The 19,640-nt window shown below is 46.9% G+C and overlaps 1 protein-coding gene across 19 annotated transcripts in view; it reads left to right on the top strand.

Annotated features, from left to right (window-relative positions):
• SLC7A7 (solute carrier family 7 member 7) overlaps positions 1-19,640 on the top strand; it is a 45,919-nt gene that overhangs the window by 331 nt on the left and 25,948 nt on the right. For 4 of the 19 annotated variants that reach the window (XR_013521096.1, XR_013521095.1, XM_078334527.1 and 1 more), the window contains exons 1-3: positions 7,310-7,425; positions 8,327-8,410; positions 9,113-9,653. Coding sequence is in view for 15 of the 19 variants with exons in the window: in XM_078334527.1 (XP_078190653.1) it covers positions 8,378-8,410; positions 9,113-9,653 (574 nt within the window). In the remaining 4 variants the exon portion in view is untranslated. Of the gene's footprint in view, positions 1-1,773; positions 1,943-2,462; positions 2,576-2,940; positions 3,098-4,376; positions 4,468-7,309; positions 7,432-7,576; positions 7,673-8,326; positions 8,411-9,112; positions 9,654-19,640 lie in introns of those variants that run through there. The other 15 variants (XR_013521097.1, XM_078334529.1, XM_078334534.1 and 12 more) reach the window with 7 other exon arrangements.

Below are 19,640 nucleotides of genomic sequence, written 5' to 3'. Positions count from 1 at the left end.
CTTCTAGCGCTTCCTAGAGTCGGGGGAAGGACGGGGCCTCTTTGGCCAGGTGGAGGAAGCGGAAGGGACCCCTGGTGGGGTGAGGTCCTGGTCCCCCAGGCAGAGTTCGGGTGGGCCCCCACAGGCAGACCTGGGCCTCGCAGCGACCCTGTTCTTCAGAGGGATATTGAAGGCGGACGGTAGCTGGGTCTGGGCTTGGGAGGGCGTTGGGGCCTGGCGAGGGCTTGGCAGACTGGGGGCCCAAGAGAAGGAGGGAAATAAAAGGGAAAAGGCAGGGGCCCCGAGAAAGCAAGGGCGAATTGGGGAGTGGGGATGGGAGAAAGGGGCAAAGGTGAGTGAGACCTGCAGGTTGGGCGGGGGCGGAGAGGGGGATGGGAACGGCTCTGGGAGCGGTCAGTGAGGATCCTGGGCTAGGGGAGAGCTTTTCGGGGGGGCGGGGGGGAAGGGCCGCTGGCGTGCGTGTGGGTGTGGAGTTGAAGAGTTTATGCTTCGAAGTTCGGCTGTAGAGCCCACTTGGATATACCTGAATCTGAGTGTTCGCCTCCCTCTGCCTTTTCCTCCTCTGACTTTCACCCTTTTGCGGTCACAGCACTTCGCTCTCGCCATATCCACGCCTCACCCAGACCTATCACCTGAGCCTAGCTGTGAGGTAGAGCAGACAAGAATTTCCCGGATCCAGGGCAAGAGTGTTAGATTATAGGCTTTTTGTTTTACTTTGCTTTTCCCGTTCATGAAACAAAAGCCAGTTTCAAATCCTTCTAGGCCTCCCAGTAAAACTATGGAAACCATACTTTCCTCCTTCCCTTTAATGCATTACTATCAAAAAGAGTACCTTCCAGTACTCCTTGCTTAATTAAGAGCCAGAGCCGCAGCCACACAGGAAGGCCTGGAGAGCAAATTCAAGGACATGCCCAGGAGCCCAGCCAGCTGGGAAATCAAATAAATAACAGTTCATTCATCCATTTATTAACCCAGCAAACATTTATTAACTGTCTACCTGAGCCCTGCACTGTGGGGATACAGTGGTGAACAAAGCTCTTGTGATGCTAAAATTTAGTGGGGGTGGTGACAGCAAACAAATGACACCGGGAATGGACAACATCACTGGGAAGCATGTTCCAGGCAGGGAGAACAGGAATTGCAAAAGCTTTGAGGCGGGATGGTGCTTGCTGCGTGGCCACAGGAGGGAAGCCAGTGAAGCTGGAGTGGAGTGAGGAAGACAGCAGGGGGTCCCACGTGGATGAGGACAGCTTCTCTCTTCCTAGGACTTCCCTCACAACTGGGACCCGACCCCAGGGTGCAATTAGGGAGCAGGCAAGTTGGGTAGCAGGCTGAGAGTGTCTAAAGGACACTAAATTATCCTTGGAATAATTCAGGTATTTGGTGCCAGTGAACTCTGATTTCTGTGTCTTGGTGAAATATGTGTTGGCTTTCATCCAGTAACAGACTTATTGATAACTCCTTACCTGACTACTTGTGTCCGAAGTAATTTTGCAACAGACCAGTGTAAGTTGCAGGGTGTAGCCCAGAAGCCAGCCAGCTGACAGTTGCTTAAAGGCATTAGTCACAGTTGTAATTCCAAAAATGCATGATGCGCTGTGAAGTGCTGCTCCCTGAAGGCAAGAGATTTATACTATTATTTACATTTTAAGTGGTTTCATATGTTTACCATGTTTACCAAGAAGTTATTTGCTTCGGAAGATTGCATAGGATGAAAATTTGTAATAATTTCTAATTTTGAATATAAAAAGGCTTACACAGTTTTTATTCCAGGACAATTGGTATTTCCCCCACCTCTGCTAAGTAAACATTCGACAGATGTTTAAATAACACCAGTTTGAAGGGATGCCAACTCATTAGTCTGACCAGGGTGCCATGGCCCAGTTGGCTCTTACCTGGCGACACACATCAATATCACCTGAACCAACTGGAGAACTCAGCTGTGAGTGAGCTTGCTTGGTGTCTAAATGTGTGCTTGTCTATCCCCCTATAAGTGGTCTTCCTTGGCCTGCATTACCTCTCTTGGCTTGCTTTAGGGGCTGAAATGGCACTGACAAGCTTGAGACGGGATTGCAGAGTTTCCTTCCCCCTAACCGTGGGGTCGTATCCCCTCTGCAGGACTATGGATAGTACAGGAGTAGGAGATGAGTAGGAAATGGGATGAGGGGAGTGGCAAGAGGCATCATAAGTCACAGTCAATGGAGGGGAAAGCTTAAATGCTCAGTAAATGTAGGGCAACAAGGAAGAGGGGGGTGGTACTGAGGTAGGGAGGAGGAGGAGCTGAGACTCAGAGTAGAGAAGGTGCCTGGAGGCTGTCAGGCATTGAGGTCCTCTGGGTCTGATCAGGCAGTCCCAGCTCCAGCCCGTCCCTTGGCCCCTCCCCGCTGCTGGCCAGAGTCACACATGTGTTTTCCTGTTTTCCATTTCGGTCCCCGTCACCCTCTGCTTTTTCTGTTCCTCAGAGTCAACAGCTGCTGCAGCAAGAGCCATACTCTTGGTTCTCCTAACTAGTACCTTCCCCTCTCCTGAGCTGGTAGCCCCTCCTCCCTGCACCTGCCCAAAGATCACTGGACTGGTAAGAGTCGGGAGAGGAGGAACAATGGGCGAGACGGGAAGTGCAGGAGGAGGATGGAGCCAGTGCTAAAACTCGACTGAATGGTGACCTAAGAGCCTCCTGTTTCTTGGTCCCAACCCTGTCCCTTCCTGGGCTGAAACTTCTGCCCAGAGACTTCAGCTCTTTGTTAATGGAAACCCTGGCCACAGGAGTAAACAATTTCTTGTCCCCCCACCCCCACTTTTTTTTTTAAAGGGACTGTCTTAGCCATAGTGGAATATAGAAAGACAAACAAGAGAACTAGGGTGGGAGGAGCTGAGCTAGCTTGGAGTGATGGGGAAATCCAGTCATGTCAGAGTGTATCTGTTTTCTGCTTCTGTTGTTAGGGAGGCAACGCAGACTGGTTGGAGCCAGGAAGAGACATGGGGTCTCTGGAAGAGAAAGTGTGTTCTTACAGTAGTTCCCTGAGCATGGCTGAGGAGCCAAGACCCCAAATTATGTGCTAGCACCTGGAGGAAGTGTGTTTTGGTGTTGCCATTTGGGGTGAGGTTGGGGTGAGGGGTTCCATTGGCTGCTCTGCCTGGCACTGCAGGCACTGCAGATTGGGTACCCTGCTGCCTGTTTCTGAATCAAATTTCTTCCACAGCCTGTAGGATGAGTGTGTTGTTCTGTAATCTTTACTGGGTCCTCAGAGATGAATGCATCTCAGACAGGGAAAGACAACAAGGGCTGCTGTTATTTTACAGGGTTTCTCATGTAAAACTTGGGGTAGGCCAGGCATGGTGGCTCACACCTGTAATCCCAGCATTTTGGGAGGCTGAAGTGGGTAGATCATGAGGTCAGGAGTTCAAGACCAGCCTCACCAACATGGTGAAACCCCGGTCTCTACTAAAAATACAAAAATTAGCTGGCGCAGTGGTGGGCACCTGTAATTCCAGCTACTCAGGAGGCTGAGGCAGGAGAATCACTTGAACCCAGGAGGCAGAGGTTGCAGTGAGCAGAGACCGTGCCACTGTACTCCAGCCTGGGGAACAAAGCAAAACTCTGTCTTGGGGGAAAAAAGAAAAAACCAAAAAACAAAAACCTGAGGAAGAGCCCCTTTGGGAGAGCCTATCGGTGCTGCTGGTCCCAGGCGGCCTGAATGGTGGAAGCATTACCCCAAGACCCAGCGTCTTAGGGAGAAATGTGAGCTGCCAAAGATGGTGCCTTCTTGTGTAGGGTGCTAGGTAGTGGTTGAAAAAAGAAGGGGGCAGGGTTCAAAATCTCCATGAATGGCAGCCTCCCTTGCGTAGTTTGCATGGGCAGACTGAAGTAGCTTAGTCCGCACATAGTACTTCCTGGTGCTACCACTAGGGTGTGCTGTTTGCTGGAATGTGGGTTTTATCTCCACCAGATTTCTGTCTCAAGATTCCATGGAGAGGACTTTGCTTTTTAGATGCTACCAGTCAGAAACGAAACCTTGTACACTTCTCTCCCCAGTCCCCCTCACAGTTTTCCCTTCCTTTGTCACTCCTTCCTTCCTTTCTTTTATGTCATATTAAGACACACGCCCACCCCTTGGTGCCAGTGAATTTGGTCTTAAAAGGGCAAGCATGGTGATATGTTTGTGTGTGTTTTTGTTTGCTTTAGAAGTGGGCACCCTAGCAAAAGCAGCACTGCCAAGAGGACTTGTAATCGCCTCTTATCCCTGCAAAGAATGAGAAAGGGGAGTGGCAGCCAGGAAGGAGATGAACAAACTTTGCTGGAGCCTTTAGCCTAGGCTACAGGCTGAAGGATGACAGAGGCTTTCTTTTTAATCTAGTCTGATTACATCTTTCCCCAGGTAATTCTGTAATAATTCCCATCGGCTGGGCTTGGTGACTCATGCCTGTAATCCCATCGCTTTGGAGGCAGAAGCAGGTGGATCACTTGAGGTCAGGAGTTCAAGACTGGGCTGACCAACACGGAGAAATCCCATCTCTATTAAAAATGCAAAAATTGGCCGGGCATGGTTACTCACGCCTATAATCCCAGTACTTTGGGAGGCCGAAGCAGGTGGATCCTGAGGTCAAGAGATCGAGACCATCCTGGTCAACATGGTGAAACCCCGTCTCTACTAAAAATACAAAAATTAGCTGGGCATGGGGGCACGCACCTGTAGTCCCAGCTACTCGGGAGGCTGAGGCAGGAGAATTGCTTAAACCCAGGAGGTGGAGGTTGTGGTGAGCCGAGATTGCACCATTGCACTCCAGCGTGGGTAACAAGAGCGAAACTCCATCTCAAAAAAAAAAATAAATAAAAGCAAAAATTAGGCCAGGCATGGTAGCTTATGCTTGTAATGTCTGTAATTCTAACACTTGAGGAGGCCGAGGTGGGCGGATTGCCTGAGTTTAGGAGTTCAAGACCATCCCGGTCAACATGGTGAAACCCCCAACTCTACTAAAAATACAATAAATTAGTTGAGTGTAGTGGTGTGCAACTGTAATCCCAGCTACTCGGGAGGCTGAGGCAGGAGAATTGCTTGAACCTGGGAGGCAAAGGTTGCAGTGAGCAGATCATGCCACTGCACTCAGCCTGGGTGACAGGGTGAGATTCTGTTTCAAAATAAATAAAAAATAAAATAAAATAAAAATATTAAAATAAAAACACGAATATTAGCCACATGTAATCCTAGTTACTCAGGAGGCTGATGCATGAGAATCACTTGAACCAGGAGGTAGAGGTTACAGTGAGTTGAGATTGTGCCACTGCACTCCAGTCTGCGTGGCAGAGTAAGACCCTGTCTCAAAAAAATAATATAAAAGGAAGGCCTAGAGACTAGGGCAGGTCAGGGGATGGGGAGATGGAGAGATAGTATACCTGTGTGATTAAGAGTATATGAGCTCTGGTGGTTTCATGAGATAATGTGCTTAAGTGCTTTGCAGTATGTCTGGTCCAGGTAAGTGCTCAATAGCAATTATTACAGAAGCATTTTGGAGAAAAGGATAGTTTCCTCCAAAAGGATTTCAGATCATTGTGAGCTTGTCTTAGGAGAAGCATGATCTCTGGGAAGGCTAACACCAGAATACTCCTCCTAATTTAAAAGTTTAAAGAGCAAGAATGGAAGGATGTAGGGTAGAGATGTCTCTCAGAGATATTTAGATCTCTATTCTCTGGTTGTAGAATAACTAAAGAGAATTAGAACAGGTGTGAGAAGGGACAGACGGTTGGATTTCAGAATGGATAGGGTCTATTTCTGTTGGTAAAAGAGATGCAGTATACCAGATTTAAAGTAAACAATAAAGATAGTAAAGAATAAATACAGAATAAACTATGTGATTTCAAAAAAATGCTCAGCTTCTTCTGCCTGTTCTGGGCCTGTCTGTCCAACAGAATTCAGTGAAATCTGATTTCCTCATAGTTTTAGGAAAGCAGAGTAACCTGGTATTTGGGAAAGGTGTTTATAGGAATTTATGCTCATCCCAAAGATCTTGGTATGTTTTCTCAAGGATGAAAGGGTGCATGGGTCTGGTGGGGATGCAGTCGGAGATTTGATCTCTTGACTGTGTTTCTTTTTTTTTTTTTTTTTGAGACGGAGTTTCGCCGTTGTTACCCAGACTGGAGTGCAGTGGCACGATCTCGGCTCACCGCAACTTCTGCCTTCTGGGTTCAAGCAATTCTTCTGCCTCAGCCTCCCGAGTAGCTGGGACTACAGGCGCGTGCCACCATGCCCAGCTAATTTTTGTGTTTTTATTATTTTCTTTCTTTTTTTTTTTTTTGAGACGGAGTTTCGCTCTTGTTACCCAGGCTGGAGTGCAATGGCGCGATCTCGGCTCACCGCAACCTCCGCCTCCTGGGTTCAGGCAATTCTCCTGCCTCAGCCTCCTGAGTAGCTGGGATTACAGGCACGTGTCACCATGCCCAGCTAATTTTTTTGTATTTTTAGTAGAGACGGGGTTTCACCATGTTGACCAGGATGGTCTCGATATCTTGACCTGGTGATCTACCCGCCTCGGCCTCCCAAAGTTCTGGGATTACAGGCTTGAGCCACCGCACCTGGCCATTTTTGTGTTTTTAGTAGAGACGGGTTTCACCTTGTTGACCAGGAGGGTCTCGATCTCTTGACCCCGTGATCCACCTGCCTCAGCCTCCCAAAGTGCTGGGATTATAGGTGTGAGCCACCGCGTCCGGCCAGATTGTGTTTCTTTTTAAGTAGTCTGAGGCTCAGACTTTGAGGTAGTGGCTCAGGTTTGGAGGCAAACCCCCAGTCTCTCTTTGCATGGGGAAGTGTGCAGAGTTCTCTTAGAATGCCCAGTCACACTTCCTATAATCTCAGCATGGGAACAAGCCTTTGTGTCACACTGTGCAACCTTCCTGCCTTTCTTAAATGTTTGGGGTGAGAGAGAAGAGAGGCTAGGGTGGGGCATGGAGAAGACAGAGAGAGAGAGAGTGCTGTGTATTCCTTCCCGGCTACTGCCCTGTCCTCGGCTAACTGGCCCTGGGCCATTTTCCTCAGGGCTATAGAAAATGCACCCAGCTGACTGTCCTTTCTTCTGGGCCCCCAGTCCCAGAGCATAGCTGACAAAGGAGATTCCTGAGAGAGCGCCTTCTTATCACAAAAAGTGCTGAGCCAAGAGCTCCTAGCTGCCCCTTTTGCAGATGTGAAGGGTCAGTGAACCTTGGACCCAGATGGTTGCTTAATACTCCTTTCTTTCCCCCTCCCTCATCTCTTCCTTTGTGGGCTGCCTCGCCTCCTCCACCCTTCTTGCTTAAATCCATAGGCATTTGTTTGACCTTCCCTTTTACTGCTGGCTGGAAAGGAGGAGTGTCTGACCACAGATCCTTGAAGGCACTTCTCTCCCTGACTGCTGCTGGCACTGCCGTGAGAACCTGCTTATATCCAGGACCAAGGAGTGAGTGTGCGTTCCACCCTCTCCTCTCATTCCTGCTCACCTTGCTTACCCTCCTCTTTGCTGCTGTGCAGTGTCTAATCACTTCCTCTCCTGAGTGCCTTGCCCTAATATCTCTCCATTGCTTGACTAGCCTCTCCTGTTTTCCTCTCAGCTGTCTCCTGCTCGGTGTTTTCCAGCATGTGCTGCCTGGCTACAGCTGTGTCTCTGCGTTGGCTTTGGGTGGTGTCTCTCCAGCAGCAGCTCTGGGGTAGGGAATGGCTATCAGCTGCCTCCAATCATCTCTAGGCTTCGCTGTACATTGGATCACCTTTCTCTCATTCATACTTTTTTTGGGTAATTTATGCTGATATGAGGGATCTGATAGCAGGAGGCTTGGAATACCAGAGACTGGGAAAGGTATCTGGGAAAGGAAAAGAGAATAACTGGTCTTCTTTCAGGGTGAGGTGGGTCTACTTGGGCTTTGTCAGGGCTGAACACTCCAGCTAAGGGTTAAGGGATGCTCCTTGGGTAGGAGGATGGTTGTGGGTTTCCAGCAGATTTCTAAAGGCGTTAGGTTTGTCACACGTAGAGTCCTTGGGATAAAGAATAGGTTGTGAGGCGCTCCCACAGATTAGTTGCTTGTAAGGTTGGTTCCTAATGTTGTATCTCAACACAGGTCATTGCTGAAGCTGAAATTGGAGCCTGAAAACTCAGGCTCGAGCCATTATGATTCTTTTCTGGGAGCTGCCACACTGCCCCCATCCCTGTCTTGTATCATAGCAGGCTCAAAGAGAGCTAAGATTTAGTTTTCTATTTGGTGAGTTGGGTGGGCAGCAATATCCTATGATGAGAGACAGATGCTTTCTCTCTGGGGAATGAGTGTCTTCTCTTGAAAATTCAAGTTGGTTGCTTTCACCTGAAGGGTCAAGAAAGAAAAAAAAAATTCAAGTTGAGGGGCCAGGCGAGGTGGCTCATGCCTGTAATCTCAGCACTTTGGGAGGCCCAGGTAGGTGAATCACCTGAGGTCAGGAATTCAAGACCAGCCTGGCTAACATGGTGAAACCCCGTTTCTACTAAAAATACAAAAGATTAGACAGGAGTGGTGGTTCGTGCCTGTAATCCCAGCTGCTCTGGAAGCTGAGGCAGGAGAATCGCTTGAACCCGGGAGGTGGAGGTTGCAGTGAGCTGAGATCCCTCCATTGCACTCCAGCCTGGGCAACAAGAGCGAAATTCTGTCTCAAAAAAAAAAAAAAAAAAAAAAGTGGGACTTGGTAGCTTACACATGTAATCCCCAGGACTTTGGGCTTTGAGAGGCCAAGGTGGGTGGATCACGAGGTCAGGAGTTCAAGACCAGCCTGACCAAGATGGTGAAACCCTGTCTCTACTAACAATATAAAAATTAGCCAGGTGTGGTGGCAGTTGCCTGTAATCCCAGGTACTTGGAAGCTGAAGCAGAGAATTGCATGAACCTGGGAGGTAGAATTACAGTGAGCCCAGATCGTGCTACTGCACTCTGGCCTGGGCGACAGAGTTGAGACTTTGTCTCAAGAAAAAAAAAATTCAAGTTGATGAGTGTGTTGGAGAAAAGGTTATTTGGAGGGCTCGACAGTGGTGGGTGGGCTGCCCATATTAGCCTGTGTTGGAGGTGGGTAGAGGTTCTATGTAATTGCCAACCACCTAATATATAGCATCATCTTTTTCCTTAAAGGGCAATGCCAGGAAGCTGGTGAAGGCTTTCCTCTCCTCCACCATGGTTGACAGCACTGAGTATGAAGTGGGCTCCCAGCATGAGGTGGAAACCTCCCCTTTGGGTGATGGGGCCAGCCCAGGGCCCGAGCAGGTAAAGCTGAAGAAGGAGATCTCACTGCTTAACGGCGTGTGCCTGATTGTGGGGAACATGATCGGCTCGGGCATCTTTGTTTCCCCCAAGGGTGTCCTCCTGTACAGTGCCTCCTTTGGTCTCTCTCTGGTCATCTGGGCTGTTGGGGGCCTCTTCTCCGTCTTTGGGGCCCTTTGTTATGCAGAACTGGGCACCACCATTAAGAAATCTGGGGCCAGCTATGCCTACATCCTGGAGGCCTTTGGAGGATTCCTTGCCTTCATCAGACTCTGGACCTCCCTGCTCATCATTGAGCCCACCAGCCAGGCCATCATTGCCATCACCTTTGCCAACTACATGGTACAGCCTTTCTTCCCAAGCTGCTTCGCCCCCTATGCTGCCAGTCGCCTGCTGGCTGCTGCCTGCATCTGTAAGTGGGGCTGGGGCAGAAGGTGGTGGGTGGAGGGCTGGGCAGAGGCTGGGATGTGAGTGCAGTCTGGGAGTAAGAAGTAGATGGAAAGGAATGCCTCTGACAACACCTATATATATATAGTTAAAATTAATGTATGTTTTGTATGAAAATTCAAACAGTAACACTCACCCTTCCCCCAACTTCTCATGGTAAGCACTATTAGCAGTTTTCATATTTTTCTTGATTTTTTTTTTTTTTTTTTTTTAGACGGAGTTTCGCTCTTGTTACCCAGTCTGGAGTGCAATGGCGCGATCTCGGCTCACTGCAACCTCTGCCTCCTGGGTTCAGGCAATTCTCCTGCCTCAGCCTCCTGAGCAGCCGGGACTACAGGCACACGCCACCGTGCCCAGCTAATTTTTTGTATTTTTAGTAGAGATGGGGTTTCACCATGTTGTCCAGGATGGTCTCGATCTCTTGACCTTGTGATCCACCTGCCTCGGCCTCCCAAAGTGCTGGGATTACAGGCGATTTTTTTTTTTTTTTAAGAGACAGGTGTTTTGCTCTGTCACCCAGACTGGAGTGCAGTGGTGTGAACATACCTCACTTCAGCCTCGAATTTCTAGGCTTAAGTTATCCTCCTGCCTCAGCCTCCTGAATAGCAGAGACTACAGGCACACTGATTTTTTTTTCTCTTGTTCTTTCAAGAGACGTAGTTTTTTCAGGGCATGGTGGCTCATGCCTGTAATCCCAGCAGTTAGGTAGGTTGAGGCAAGTGGATCACCTGAGGTCAGGCGCTTGAGACCAACCTGGCTAACATGGTGAAACCCCATCTCTACAAAAAAAAAAAAAAAAAAAAATAGCTGGGCATGGTGGTGCATGCCTGTAATTCCAGCTCCTTGGGTGGTTGAGGCAAGAGAATCACTTGAACCCAGGAGGTGGAGGTTGCAAAGAACCGAGACGGGGCCATTGTACTCCAGCCTGGGTGACAAGAGCAAGATTCAATCTCAAAAAAAAGGAGATGTAGTTTTGTTCTTTTAGAAAAATGAGATCATATTAGTCTACATATAATTCTACAGTGTGCTTTTCCTCCTAGCATTACCAGTGACTTTCTATTTACAGATCTACTTTTAAAAAATGCTTCATGTTATTCCATGTTAATTTTAAGGATGTATAGTAGTTTATTGACCTAGCTAGTCCTCTGTTAATGGCCATGTATGTTGGTTCCAGTTTCTTGGTCTTACAGATAATGCTCCAGTGAATATCCTTTTGCACTTGCATGAGTATTTGTGTAGGCTAGATTTTTCTTCTGCTTTTTTTTTTTTTTTAGATGGAGTCACTCTGTTGCCCAGACTGGAGTAGCATGATCTTGGCTCACTGCAACCTCCATCTTCTAGGTTCAAGTGATTCTCCTGCCTCAGCTGCTCTAGTAGCTGGAATTACAGGCATATGCTACCATGCTCAGCTAATTTTTTGGTATTTTTAGTGGAGACAGTGTTTAACTGTGTTGGCCAGGCTGGTCTCGAACACCTGACCTTAAGTGATCTGCCTGCCTCAGCTTCCCAAAGTGTTGGGGTTACAGGTGTGAACCATTGCACCTGCTTCTGTGGGCTAGCTTCTTAATATTGTCATTTCAATCCACCTTGGCTTTTTCTCCATCTCATAAATAAAATATTATTTAAATCTGTACATCAGTAAAGCCATTGGAGGTGCTGAGATGATGATTCTTCACAGCCCCAACCCTCAGATGCCTCTATTCTTGAAAAATGCCCTTCCAACCTGGGAGATCCTAGGGCATTAGAGATGCCTTCCACCACACAACTATGAAGAAGCTCAGACATTCTGTCAGTTTGAGGGGCAGCTGCCCTAGCAGTTGGGGCACAGGAATTTTGCACCAGGTACAATTGCTCATTGGCTCACCCCTCTCCAATCAGCTCATGTCCTTTTCTCTTTCAGTTTCTGTATTGGCCCATTTACTCCTCAACTTCCTCTTCAGCTTCCCTGATTCTACGGTTGTGTAGAGAACTGGCTGTCTTCTGTGGGGTCCTCCTGGTGTTTTGTGTGTCCATATGTCTGGTTTGGACTCATCTCTGTGTATGGAATGTTTGTCATCATGGCCACAGTCAGGGAGAGGTGGAAGGCACTGCCTTGTGTTGCAAGAAGGGAGTTTTCCACTGAGGTCTGAAATGTGGTCTGTGATTTCTCTTGCATCGCTGGCAGATGATCTGGTAGGTTGCTAACTGGCAAAACTAATTTTAGGATCTATTGGTCTTGGAGCACCCTCAAATGTGGGTATATATTTCTATATCATGTGCAGAGAAGGATCATTCCATCGAAGTAATATTTATTATTTATTTATTTATTTATTTTGTTTTTGAGATGGTGTCTTGCTCTATTGCCCAGGCTGGAGTGTAATGATGCAATCTTGGCTCACTGCAACCTCTGCCTCCCAGGTTCAAGTGATTCTTCTGCCTCAGCCTCCCAAGTAGCTGGGATTACAGGTGTCCACCACGGCATCCAACTAATTTTTGTATTTTTAGTAGAGACGGGGGTTTCACTGTGTTAGCCAGGCTGGTCTCAAACTCCTGATATCAGGTGATCCACCCACCTCCGCATCCCAAAGTGTTGGGATTACAGGTGTGAGCTGCTGCACCCGGCCAATTTTCTGCTTCTAATTTGGTTATAGAGACATACATGCTGAAACCCTCATTCACCCATGTACACATTCATGTGCCTGTACATCCTTTTAAGAATACATTCAAAGTAGACACAGTTATGGTTAGTATGCAGAGCTCTTCAGTGAGTAAAAGGCATGGAGTTTTGTGCACAGGTGTGAGAGAACTCTGATAGAGTGAAAGGTGCACACCACTTGTGCACACATTTGTGTTGGAGGTTGGGCTCAGTAGCTGTGTGACCTGGAGTTAGGTGCAGTGACTGTTTAATTCCGGGCTATTGTGAGAATGAAATGAGATTCAGTGAAAACATAAATTATGACTCAAGTATAAGGTATTGATTATGTTTAGAATTACTATCTTCTTGGCCACTTATAGTTTCTCTTCCTGCTTCTTGGCTTCATCTGAAGTAGTTACATTTAGATAAATGAGATATTACTGCATAGGTAATACCTGGACTTTGTTCTATCTTTAATAACTTCAGAGGTACATGGAGATCTAAAGAAGGTTCAGAAGGGCAACCAAGACTAAGAATTAAGTGACATACGATCCATGGGTTTATTCCTTCAACCACTGTTTTGTTTTTGTTTTCTAAATTTTTTTTTTGTAGAGATGAGGTCTCACTATGTTGCCCAGGCTACTCTCAAACTCCTGAGCTCTAGCAATCTGCCTGCCTTGACCTCCCAAAGTGCTAGGATTATAGGCGTGAGCCACTGTGCATGGCCTTCAGGCACTGTTTAATAAGCACCTAACACAAGTCAGATGCTGGGACCTACGAGAACGTTCTGGTTAGCCTAAGTGAGAACTTAGGCAGAATCTTTAGATTTAGCAACAGAAGGGCTTTAATTTAGAGCTTTCATACGTTCCCTCCCTTGGGAAACCTTTAATTAGGGCATGTTATGTGCTAGATATTTTACTTAGTGCTGGGAAATGAGAATGATGTCTGGCCCTTGCCATTTAATAATTCATAGTCCAGGAAGTAGACAGACATGTTAACAAATAATTGTCATGCAGTATAATTAGTGCAGTGATAGAGGCAAATGGGCAACTTTTTTTTTTGAGACAAAGATTCACTCTTGTCACCCAGGTTGGAGTGCAGTGGTGTGATCTTGCCTCACTACAACCTCTGTGTCCCTGGTTCAAGCAATTCTCCTGCCTCAGCCTCCCTGGGATTACAGGCATGTGCCACCATGCCTGGCTAATTTTTGTGTTCTTAGTAGTGACGGTGTTTCACTGAGTTGGCCAGGCTGGTCTTGAACCCCTGACCTCAGGTGAACCACCCACCTCAGCCTCTCAAAGTGCTGGGAGAACAGACATGAGCTACCATGCCTGACCTAAATGGGGCTACTTTATTTTTGTAGGGAGGAGAGCTTAGGAAAGTACCACAGAGAACATGGTGTCTGAGTTGAATTTTGAAAATATATATAGCTGTCTTCTGTGACCTTTCTCACAGGAGACTGCATGTGCAAAGGTATGGAGGTGCAAAAAGGCACAGAATGATCAGAGAATTCCAGATCATTGGTATAGTTGGAATGTGGGGTGGGAGAAGGGTGAGGAGACAGCCCTAGGTGAGGTAGGTTTTATAATCAGGTTGGACTTTATCTCAAAGATGGGGGAAGCTATTGTTTATTTTTATATTTTTAGAGATGGGTTCTTGCTCTGTTGTTCAGGCAGGAATGCGGTGGTGCAGTCATAGCTCACTTCGGCCTCTAACTCCCGGCCTCAAGTGATCCTCCTACCTCCTACCTCCCGAGTAGCTAGTAGCTAGAATTACAGGTGCGAGCTACAAAGTTACTGATTTTATTTTATTTTTTGAGACGGAGTTTCAGAGTTTCGCTGTTGTTACCCAGACTGGAGTGTAGTGGCACGATCTTGGCTCCCCGCAACCTCCGCCTCCTGGGTTCAGGCAATTCTCCTGCCTCAGCCTCCCGAGTAGCTGGGACTACAGGCGCATGCTACCATGCCCAGCTAATTTTTGTATTTTTAGTAGAGACGGGGTTTCACTTTGTTGACCAGGAGGGTCTCGATCGCTTGACCTTGTGATCCACCCACCTCGGCCTCCCAAAGTGCTGGGATTATAGGAGTGAGCCACTGTGCCGGCCAAATTTACTGATTTTAAACAGTGGTGTGGGACTAGTGAAATGATCAGACTTAGTTAAAAGGAGAACTCTAGTGGCCAAGTGGAGAATGTTTTTGGAAAGAGCAAGAGAGAGACAGACGGTGGGGAGACTGGTTTAGAGAGCTGGGAATCTCTTGGGAATAGAGATGAGGGTATGGATAAAAAAATAGTTAACCAAGGACTTTCAAGGAGTTTTTGCTGGGGTTGTGGGTGCTCTCAGGGGTAAAGCTCCGCCTCCAGCCTTGCCCACAGGTTTTCACTCTAGTATGTTGCTCCCCTGTTTAAAGTCCTCCAGTGGCTCCTCATATGCTTTAGGATAAAATCTAAACTCCTAGGAAGGTATGCCTTGTGCTTTTGCCACTTTGGCCTCCTCATATCACATAATCCTTCATGTACACCCCATTCCCCATATTGAGTGTTGGGGGTATGGAAGCTCTCAGAGGTGCAGCTAGGAGTTTGAGCTTGAACAGGGTGGGTGACAGGGCTGCCATCTGAAATAGGGAAGGTGGGCTGAGTGTGAGGTAGAGGGAGCATCTGAGTCTTCTGCTGGGCTACTCATGTGGCCCTTCTATCAGCAGTGCCTTCCTTGGGTGTCATGACACAGAGTTGGGTCATTTTCCAGCAGTCGAGTCACACTGATCTAAAAAAGAGATTGATGTGGCCAGGCACGATGGCTCATGCCTGTAATCCCAGCACTTTGGGAGGCTGAGGAGGGGGGATCACCTGAGGTCAGGAGTTTGGGACCAGCTTGGCCAACATGGTAAAACCCTGTCTCTACTAAAAATATAAAAATTAGCCAGGTGTGGTGGTGAGCCTGTAATCCTAGCTACTTGGGAGGCTGAGATGGGAGAATTGCTTGAACCTGGGAGGTGGAGGCTGCAGTGAGCTGAGATTGCACCACTGCACTCCAGCCTAGGCAACAGAGCAAGACCCCACTTGAGAAAAAAAAAAAAGATGTGTGAATGATAATGCCAGTTTATTGATGTATGTACAGTTTATTGATTAGCATACATGGGTAATTTTTTTTTTTTTTTTTTAGACAGAGTCTTACTCTGTTACCCAGGCTGGAGTGCAATGCTTCAATTTTGGCTCACTGCAACCTCTGCTTCCCGAGTTCAAGCAATTCTCTTCCCTCAGCCTCCTGAGTAGCTGGAATTACAGGCAGGTGCCACCAAGCCCAGCTACTTTGTGTATTTTTAGTAGAGATGGGGTTTCACCATGTTGTCCAGGCTAGTCTCAAATTCCTGACCTTGTGATCTGCCCACTTTGGTCTCCCAAAAAGCTGAGATTACAGGTGTGAGCCACTGTGCCTGGCCAGGTAATTTCTTTTTTTAAAATTTTTATTTATTTAACTTTTCTTCTACTTTTATTTTAAGTTCCAGGGCACATGTGCAGGATGTGCAGGTTTGTTCCATAGGTAAACGTGCCATGATTGTTTGCTTCACAGAGAAACCCATCACCTATGTATTAAGCCTATCATCCATTAGCTATAATTCCTGATGCTCTCCCTCCTGCAGCCTCCACCAACAGGCCCCAGTCTGTGCTGTTCTCCTGCATGTATCTGTGTGTTCTCATCAATCAGCTCCCACTTATAAGTGAGAACATTTGGTGTTTGGTTTTCTGTTCCTACATTAGCTTGCTGAGGATAATGGCTTCCAACTTCATCCATGTCCCTACAAAGGACTTGATCTCATTCTTTTTTATGGCTGCATAGATATGCTAGGTATGTACCACATTTTCTTACTTGCTGCACCTTTTTTTTTTTTTTGAGATAGAGTCTTGCTCTGTTACCCGGGCTGGAGTACAGTGGTACCATCTCAGCTCACTGCAACTTCTGCCACCTCAGTTAAAGTGATTCTCCTGCCTCAGCCTCCTAAGTAGCTGGGATTACTGTGCCTGCCACCACACCTGGCTAATATTTTTTACTTTTAGTACAGACGGGGTTTCGCCATCTTAGCCAGGCTGGTCTTGAACTCCTGACCTCATGATCCACCTGCCTTGGCCTCCCAAAGTGCTGGGATTATAGGTGTGAGCCACTGTGCCCAGCCTGTACCACATTTTCTTTATCTCACTGATGGGCATTTGGGTTGATTCCCTGTCTTTGCTATTGTGAGTAGCGCTGCACTGAACATGTGTGTGCATGTATCTTTGTAATGGAAATGATTTATAATCCCTTGGGTATAATATGCCTAGTTATGGGATTCCTGGGTCAAGTAGTATTTCTGCTTCTAGATCTTTGAGGAATTGCCACACTGTCTTCCACAATGGTTGAACTAATTTACACTCCCACCAACAGTGTAAAAGTGTTCCTTTTTCTCCGCAACCTTGGCAGCATTGCTTGTTTATTGACTTTTTAATAATTGCCTTTCTGACTGATGTGAGATGGTTTTTCACTGTGGTTTTGATTTGCATTTCTCTAATGATCAGTGATGTTGGGCTTCTTTTCATATGTTTGTTGGCTGCATGAATGTCCTCTTTTGAGAAGTGTCTGTTCATATACTTTGCTCACTTTTTAATGGGGTTGTTTTTTTTCCTGTAAATTTGTTTAAATTCCTTGTAGACTTTGGTTATTAGAACTTTGTCAGATGAATAGATTGCAAAATTTTTCTCCCATTCTGTAGAGGTTGTCTCTTCCCTCTGATGAGAGTTTCTTTTGCTGTGCAGAAGCTCGTTGGTTTAATAAGATTCAATTTGTCAATTTTTGCTTGTGTTGCAACTGCTTTTGGCATTTTCATCATGAAATCTTTGCCTGTGCCTATGTCCTGAATGATATTGTTATAAAGCCTTAGATTTTTTTCTAGGGTTTTTATAGTTTTGGATTTTGTATTTAAGTCATTAATCCATCTTGAAGTGATTTTTATATAAGGTGTAAGGAAGGGGTCTAGTTTCAATTTTCTGCATATGGCTAGCCAGTTCTCCCAGCACCATCTAAATAGAGAATCCTTTCACACATGAGTAATTTCTTTTTTTTTTTTTTTTTTGAGATGGAGTTTCGCTGTTGTTACCCAGACTGGAGTGCAATGGCACGATCTCGGCTCACTGCAACCTCCGCCTTCTGGGTTCAAGCAATTCTCCTGCCTCAGCCTCCTGAGTAGCTGGGACTACAGGCGAGCACCACCATGCCCAGCTAATTTTTGTATTTTTAATAGAGGCGGGGTTTCCCCTTGTTGACGAGGATGGTCTCAATCTCTTGACCTTGTGATCCACCCACCGGCCTCCCAAAGTGCTGGGATTATAGGTGTGAGCCACCGCGCCCGGCCGGGTAGTTTCTAATGACCAAAAGATGTGTGTTCAATATCAAGGCATCCCCTCCCTGGTACCCTAGTAACCAGGGTACTAGATTGGAAACCAATCTAGTAATCAGGAAGTTGCTTGCAGGGTATGGAATTGGAACAAAAGAAGACAGTTTGAATAATTTGAGAAAAATTTTCTGAATGCGTTGGACTCTATAAAGTATGGAGCTGAAAGGTGGAGCCCCTGCCCGCAGGGAATGCACAGTATGGTGGGGAAGCTGGATAAACATAGTCACTCAAACACGTATATGTGTCAAGTGCTTGTAGGGGTGGAGAGTGGCTTGTTCAGGGATGATGTCTGCATCAACACTGAAGGATGAAAGGAGCCCATGTTTCTACCATGGCCTGTGTGGCTGTACTCCACCTGATTTCTCTGTCACCAGGTTGGAGTGCAGTGGCACTATCTTGGCTCACTGCAACCTCCACCTCCCAGGTCCAAGAGATTCTCCTGCCTCAGCCTCTTGAGTAGCTGGGACTACAGGTGCATGCCACCATGCCCAGCTAATTTTTGTATTTTTAGTAGAGATGAGGTTTCACCATGTTGACCAGAATGGTCTCAATCTCTCTCTCTTTTTTTTTTTAGAGATGGGGTTTCACCATCTTGGCCAGGCTGGTCTTGAACTCCTGACCTTGTGATCCACCCATCTCGGCCTCCCAAAGTGCTGGAATTACAGGCGTGAGCCACCGCGCCTGGCTGGTCTTGATCTCTTGATCTCATGACCTGCCTGCCTCAGCCAACACATTAATTATTTACTTGTCTCTCTTTCCCTCTAGAATATAAACATCATGAGAATAAGGACTTTTTTTACTCACTGCTGAATCACCAGCATGTGGAAAAGTGCTTGGTGTCTGCTGGGTGCTCAATAATTATCTGTTGAATGAAGAAGGGGGCAGGACATTCTAGGCACAGGGAAAGCCAATGTAAAGGCACAAGGTGAAGAAAATATATGGGATGTGGGGGTGGATGGGGTATTGTGGGATATGAGGGGGCCAAGATGGGCAAGGGGCTAGAACACAAGGTTTACTTTTGTAGGGGTTTAGAATTTACCCAAAGCATATGTGGAGCCATTGAAGGATTTTAAACAGGGAGTCATATAGCTGGGATGGAACTTATGGGACAAGGCTGGAGGCAGAGACACTATTAGGAAGCTCTTGTAGCAATCCAGCAGGAAATGACAAAAACCTGCACTAGGGTGGTGGCAGTTGGGGTGAACAGGAAAGGATAGATCTGAGAGCAATATAGAAGGTATAATCAAAACAACCAATGACACCTATTAAGGTGTCAGGTATAAGGGAGAGGGGGAGAAGGAAGTGTCAAGGAAAACCTCCACCATGTTGTAAGTTCTGTGCCAGAAGAGCTGTGCCTGTCTATGATCCACTGTATCTGTAGCAAGGAAACACAGAAGCTTGGTAAATATTCTTCGTTGTTTTAAGACAGAGTCTTGCTCTGTCGCCCAGGCTGGAATACAGTGGCAAGATCTTGGCTCACTGCAACCTCTGCCTCCCGGGTTCAAGGGATTCTCCTGCTTCAACCTTCTGAGTAGCTGGGACTACAGGTACATGCCACCATGCCCAGCTAATTTTTGTATTTTTAGTAGAGACAGGGTTTCACTACGTTGGCCAGGCTGGTCTCCAACTCCTGAGCTCAAGCCACCCACCTGCCTCAGCCTCCCGAAGTGCTGTGATTACAGGCATGAGCCACCTACTGTGCCTGGCCCTCAATAAATATTCTTTGAATGATGAGATGAGGTTTCTGGTTTGGGCAACTTGTAGGCGGTGGTATCATTTACTGGGAGGAGGAGGATGGGGGCATGTTGAATTTGGAATTTATTTGTAGCATAGCAGGTGGATATACCCATTGGAATTTAGGAAAGAGTTAGGGTTGGAGATTGAGCATTCAACAAATGTTTTCGAAGAGCTTGCC

Source organism: Callithrix jacchus, chromosome 8 (assembly GCF_049354715.1).
Source record: "Callithrix jacchus isolate 240 chromosome 8, calJac240_pri, whole genome shotgun sequence".
Lineage (NCBI taxonomy): Eukaryota > Metazoa > Chordata > Mammalia > Primates > Cebidae > Callithrix > Callithrix jacchus.
The sequence above is the reverse complement of the archived record's forward strand: the minus strand, read 5'-3'. Positions and strand labels throughout refer to the sequence as shown.